This window comes from Python bivittatus, unplaced genomic scaffold (genome assembly GCF_059951505.1).
Source record: "Python bivittatus isolate LINGU-HERP-01145 unplaced genomic scaffold, Pbiv_v1 ctg000020_np1212, whole genome shotgun sequence".
In the NCBI taxonomy this organism is placed as follows: domain Eukaryota; kingdom Metazoa; phylum Chordata; class Lepidosauria; order Squamata; family Pythonidae; genus Python; species Python bivittatus.
Genome location: NW_028277030.1, coordinates 84,630,414 through 84,636,436, shown reverse-complemented (window position 1 = coordinate 84,636,436; position 6,023 = coordinate 84,630,414). Strand labels below are relative to the sequence as shown.

Genomic DNA, 6,023 nt, shown 5'->3' with positions numbered 1-6,023 from the left:
ACAGGTTGCGTGGGATTCCTTTGTTGTCATTGGTGACCAGGAAAGTAATAAATGCAAAGCCAATTTAAGGAAATGACAATGGTGTATGCTGAACTTGCGTAGCACACGAAACCATTCTAAGACTGTCCCGTATGTACCTCATGATGTGTAGATCTCTTTACTTCACTGTGGTCTGCCTCCGTAGCACACTTAACCAGACAGGGTTAAGTGACTGCACTGGCATACCATGCAAAATGTGGTTAACATTAACCTTGGTTATGTTTTTAATGGCTTAGATTATGTGAATCTATTCCATCTGGGAAACGCATGACTTATTATAGCAGTGGCCTATGCTACTAGCATGCAATCTAGAAGCAAACAGGGCCGTGGGCAGTTGGCGTGTGATAGGCTACTGTCAACATGACCTGTGCTTCAACGAAGTTGGTAAATGTTACTTTCTGCAATAAATTTGGGTATCATGAATTGAAAGTTGTAGGAGGACTAACAGCTTTAATTACTCCAAATGTCCCACTTTTTTCAGAGCTGAAAGTGGCCATTTAGGCTCCCGGAGGAATCCACCTCGGGATTCCCGGCAGATCGCTCCTTCGCCTTTTTTGGGGCGCCGGGGAGGGGGGAGCTGAAGATGTAAGAACAGCTTCGGCTCTTCTCTCTCTGTCTGACAGGGGGCGAATTTCAGTCCTCGGGAAGGGGTTGGCTCTCCGGCCAGCCCTAACCAAAGCCCTCTCGCCTGCCCCTCGCCGCTCGCTCAGCTCCTCCTCTTGAGTCCAACCCGCCGCGTGTCTCATTCATCGGCAGCATCGCAGGCTGGTGGCTCGCGGCGCTGCCGGGTTGCTTCGCGGAGGGCTGCAAACTCCACTTGAGCGGGCGAATCTTTTGAAGAGATGCACAGCTGAGCGCGGACGCAGGAGGAGGAGGGAGGAGGAGGAGGGAAAGGTCTCCCGCGCCATGTCCTTGCCTCCTATCGCGCCGCCACCTTCTGCCGCCCCCCGACTGCAGTCGAGGAAGCAACACCAGCCGTCGCCGCCCGTGGCGGCTCCTCGAAAGCCGATGGCGGTGCTGGCGACGGCCCCTCTAGCTCCGGGCAAGCCCCCTCGGAAAGGGCGCGGCGTGCCTTCAGAGCGACCCGCCGGCTTCTCCAGTTCCTGGCCCAACGCCTCTCTGCAGAAGCAGCTGCCGCGCAGCAGAGCGGCCCAAGGGAGCAGGACCGCCCCGCCGCCTGAAGGAGGGGCGGCGGCAGCGGCAGCGGCAGCGGCAGCCGCCTTAGGCGCTGCCTCGTCTCGCAGCCGGGGCCGCTCGGGGCCGCCAGCCGCGGGCACGCGCTCCTGCGAGAGCCTCTGCGCGGCGCCAGGAGGCCGCGGGGAGGCTTCGCTGCGCTTCTCGCTCAGCCTTCCCCCGGAGGCGATCCGGGTCCTACAGCGCCGAAGCCTGGAGAAGCAGCGGCCGCGAGGGCGGGTGGCCCGCTTCGCTTCCCCCGACGCCTCCAGGTGTCCTCTGGCGGGAGGCTCGTCGCCCGAGGGGGACTTGCGCGCCGTGCTGCAGGTGTCCCTGCTGAACGAACGCCACCGCTACGACGACGTGGAGTACGAGGAGGAGGAGGCGGCGGGCGACCCCGGCGCCTTTACGGCGGATGAAGGGCTGGTCCGCAAGTGCACCGAGTGGCTCCGTGGGGTGGAAAGCGCCGCTGCCCGGGATCGGGCGAACAAGATGGACACCCTGCCTCACTTGAGCACCCTTTGAGCGGCCAGCTACCGGCTCCTCAGCCTTTCATAGCCAGCGTGGCCCTTCGGCAAGGGCGCCCTTCCGCAAAAGCATCGTTTGCGAACAAAAATTCTTACCATTCCGTTTCCCGGTTGCTTTCTAGTTTATTCCTGCGAAAAACCTCACTTTATCCTTGTGGGTTGTACTGTACGGTACTGTAGCGGATTTGTCCTCTGTCGGCTCTGGCTCTTTCCTGGGGAGGTGGGTGTGGCTTTCTTTTTGTGCCTTTCCTCAACCACGGACGAAAGCCCTGCCATTCTATCACCGGTTGCTAAGGAAGCAAGGTGGCCTCACCAGGTCCAACAGTAGCGTTATGTAAAATGCACTTCTAAGGGATTATGACGCTCCACTCAACACCATCTCTTTGCCGATGGCACATGGGAAAGGTGCTTACCATGGTCCCCAGGATGATAAGTGTCAAATATGTCTGCCAGAAAAGCCCATTCACTTGGCTGGAAGTCTGCTTCACTTCTAAATGGATTCTTTATCCAGCATTTAAAAAATCCTGTCATTTCATAATGTTAAGGAAAAAGAGACAGGAGTGCAACTTGTGTATTAGTCTTTGCTAAGCTAGTATAATTTTTTGAATATGAAAGATGAGAATGGTGAAAGAAGTTTGATGCCTCAGTGTATAGGTTTTACTAAAACCAGCCAAATATGAGTGCTCAATTCTTTCATCTGTCACCTTGTTATAACACAGTGATTAATTTTAATAGTCTTTGTAAAGATTGAGGATTTAGTGTAATCTGAATGTGTTCCAAATATGTTTGGAACAGGTTCACCTTACTGAAAAATGCATTCTGAGATCCAGGGGAGGCAAAGGAAGACTCAAGAAACTTTCTTCATGGTTTATTTCAACTTTCAGGGTGTGCCCTGAGGGTGACTGTGGAGTTTATGAATTCACTTTCATTCTACACAACAGAGATAAAAAGAAACACTCTGTCTCTGTTCAAAGTGTTCTGAATGAAAATATTTTTTTTATTAGTACTTTGTAAATAGAGAATAGCACAGTGATTTTGTAAATCTGTAACATTTCTATTTATTTGAATAAACAGTAAAATTTTGTGAGACATTGTACGTGCTTTCGTTTAATATTATCCTACATTTTCACAGAGAATTAACTAATGGATTTACCATTGGCAATGAAGACACATAATCCGGTTAAAATTATGTATCTTTTATTTCAGTGAGAGACTAAATATATAATTCTTCTCTTTAAATCAATCTGGTCATCTCATTGGAGACATTGTGCTTTCGATGAGAGCACAATTTATCCAGAAGGCAAATGGTTGGAAATAAATACCTAAATATTTAAAGTACTTGATTTGTTCAATAGGTTTATCATTCATTTGCCAATTATAGGAAAGGTTAAAATGATTTTTAGTGAAACTAGGAGCTTTAGTTTAGCATAATTAATCCCTAGGTTATCCCTAGGAAAAAAGGATGCTACTGCTCCTAAACATCTGCAAAGGCCAACTTGGGATATGCTAAAACAATGGTGTCGTCTGAATTGCGTGAAAGAGAAATGGGTGAGGGCTGGGGGATGAAATTTCAGATGGAAAGGGCCAGAATGATGTATGTATGTATGTATGTGTATATATGTGTGTGTGTATGTATGTATGTGTATGTGTATTTTAAACATACATACATACATACATACATACATATATATATATATATATATATATATATATGTTTAAAAACAGCAGGGAGCCAGACCGCATCTCTGCTTGACTCCTTTTGAGATGGGAATGCAAGCAGATAATTCTCATTGTTTTTACATTTGATTTGCATAAGAGTGTTCTCATGCAGCAGCATTATCAGCTTGAGAAGGCTGTGGTCAATGGAAGCAGCAGCTAAGTTCTTCCCCACATTCTGAGGAAAGATGCCTCTAGTTGATAATGGCAATGTAAAGAGCTTCTTGGGAACTTAAATATTTCTCAGCCAGATACTGTAGTGTTAAGACTTTTTATACTGATCAACAGTCGAATAACCTTGCTTGAAACTTGCTTTTTCTATGGTCTGGGTGTTCCCTGGGATTGTGAAGTCAGCAAGTTTATTACTGTTTTGCGTAGAGCTTGCTAATTGTACATGGCAGGATAATTGGGCAATCCTTTGCCAGATTATTCTTGTCAGGATTGGATGGAATAGCTCCAGTTATAAGGTAGCAGTAGGGAGTTGATGCTTGCAACCAAGGGGACTAGTACAGAGGCCCACCAACTGGGATTTATTTTCAAGAATCTGGGTGGAAATTAAGTCCCCTCCAACCACTTTGCTTTCTTCCAATGGGAGAGCAAGTTAATCATATCTGAATTTGAAACTGGTGGCCCCTCAGATGGGGTGAGGGGGGTCAGAAATTTAGGAAGCCTAGATTTATCCACTGACTGATGCCTGAAATAGGTTGCAATAGTGGGTGTCCCAGGTCTTGGGAACATTGACTTTTTAGAGCTGGAACTAGGTCTAGTGGCTACATGGGATTCAAGACACCAAAATGAGCTATGATTTGTTTTGTTGAGAACTGCTTGTTGGAACCTTTCTCATTTCATTGTTTCCCTTGCCTCCCCTGACCCACCCAGAAAAGACTGGTATTCCTTTTTCAATGAGCAATTTCTCTGGAATTTTGGTAGTCATAGTGTTTCATGGGTCTACAAGCAGAAACTATCCCAGCCTTTGCTGAGATACTCTTTGTCAAACCAGAAGGTGGAAGCTGTACAGGTAGTCCTCAGTTAACAACTGCTCTGTTTAGCAAACATTCAAACTTATGACAGTGCTGAAAAAGTAGGTTTACAACCAGTCCTCAAACTTACAACAGTCACAGCATCCCTGGGGTCACATGATTGCGATTCTGGCACTTGGCAACCAGCATGCATTGACGACGGTTGCAGTGTCCCACAGTCACATGATTGTCATTTGCAACCTACACAGCCAGCTTCCAGCAAGCAAAGTCAATGGGGAAGCCAGCAGGAAATCACAAGTTGCAGTCACATGATGTCACACTTAATGACCATGGGTGATTCACTTAATGACCATGGCAGAACTGACGTCATAAGTTGGTCACGGTCACATGATGTTTCACTTAATGATTGCATCGCTTAGCGACAGAGTTGCCAGTCCAAATGCAGTTGTTAAGTGGAGGCTACAATTATTTTGTGTGGAGTGGAACTGGACTTTAAACACCTACACACAGCTAGTAATTTCTTGGAAAATATTTAGGATTTCCTGTGCACCTCCAAATTTGATTGACCATATAGATCAAAAATACCTCTCAGATGGGAGATCAGCCTGAGGTTCCTGACAATGACTTTCAGCCCTCAGAATAAGATGGAAAGACCCTATTAAAGAGAAATTATCCCTATCTATGGTAAAATCTTCACAATGGCTTGCAAGGTTGTATGAACTTAACAAATAATCAAAGGTGGTTGTTCCTCTGCCTCCCCAGAAAGTGAATTCTCCCTCCATGTGTCCTGGGAAAGAGCCACTTAGTATCCAGAGCCCTCATAGCCAGTGGGAGAAGTCTCCAACCCCCAGTATGAATACCTTTATCTTTACCACAATAGGGTGCAAAGGGGGGTGGTCAAAGGGGGAAAGAAAGTGGGATATTAAAATATTGAAGGAGGGACTCATCATTGAGACCCATCCTAGAACTGAAATCATCTGCAATAATCATTTCTGAATTTGGGAACTGGACCACCCAATCAGAAAGCTAATCCTTGAAATAATCCCAGATACAATTGCTCTGATCGATCTGTCCGTATGGAGATAGATCTACATTGTTTAAAAGAAGATTTATAGGACCAATTTTTAAACTAATGGCCAATGGTAAAGAGTTTGGGGAGAAGACACAGGTGCAGAGTTTGGAGAAAACTAGGTACTACCAAGAGATGTCCACCTTCCTGGCTGGGAATTGCTGTCAGAGAGAATGCAGGTTGATTATGTGTCATCAAGTCAGTGTCAATTCTTGGTGACCACATAGATAGATTTTCTTCATGATAATCTGTCCCTAACCTGATCTTTCAGGTCTTCCAAGGGTGGGAGAATGCAGAGTAGCCATTTAATTCTACGGGATCTACATTCCAAGTCTCCTGAAAAAAGAGAAGTCAAGTTTTAAAGGAATGGTCCTTACCTTAAGAAGCCTGAAAAACAGCAGACTGGTTTAATGAGTAGCTGAGATATTCTTGGCTTGGAACATTTTTTTCCCAATTGTTTTTGAAGCATGTCTAGCCCTAGCATAGCGCCTACTTTAAACTCACTAAAGAAATGTTGGG

At 46.3% G+C, this 6,023-nt stretch overlaps 1 protein-coding gene across 1 annotated transcript; it reads left to right on the top strand.

Moving 5' to 3' along the window:
* The first annotated feature begins 549 nt into the window (after window positions 1–549).
* PRR18 (proline rich 18) lies at window positions 550–2,821 on the top strand. The gene has a single exon (XM_025171063.2). It carries the CDS (start codon window positions 946–948, stop codon window positions 1,735–1,737), a length of 792 nt encoding a protein of 263 aa, XP_025026831.2. The 5' UTR covers window positions 550–945; the 3' UTR covers window positions 1,738–2,821.
* Window positions 2,822–6,023: the final 3,202 nt, after the last annotated feature.

What these genes read in the sequence shown, in the direction of transcription:
- PRR18 (XM_025171063.2), top strand. Translation starts at nt 946, where the DNA reads ATGTCCTTGCCTCCTATCGCGCCGCCACCTTCTGCCGCCCCCCGACTG.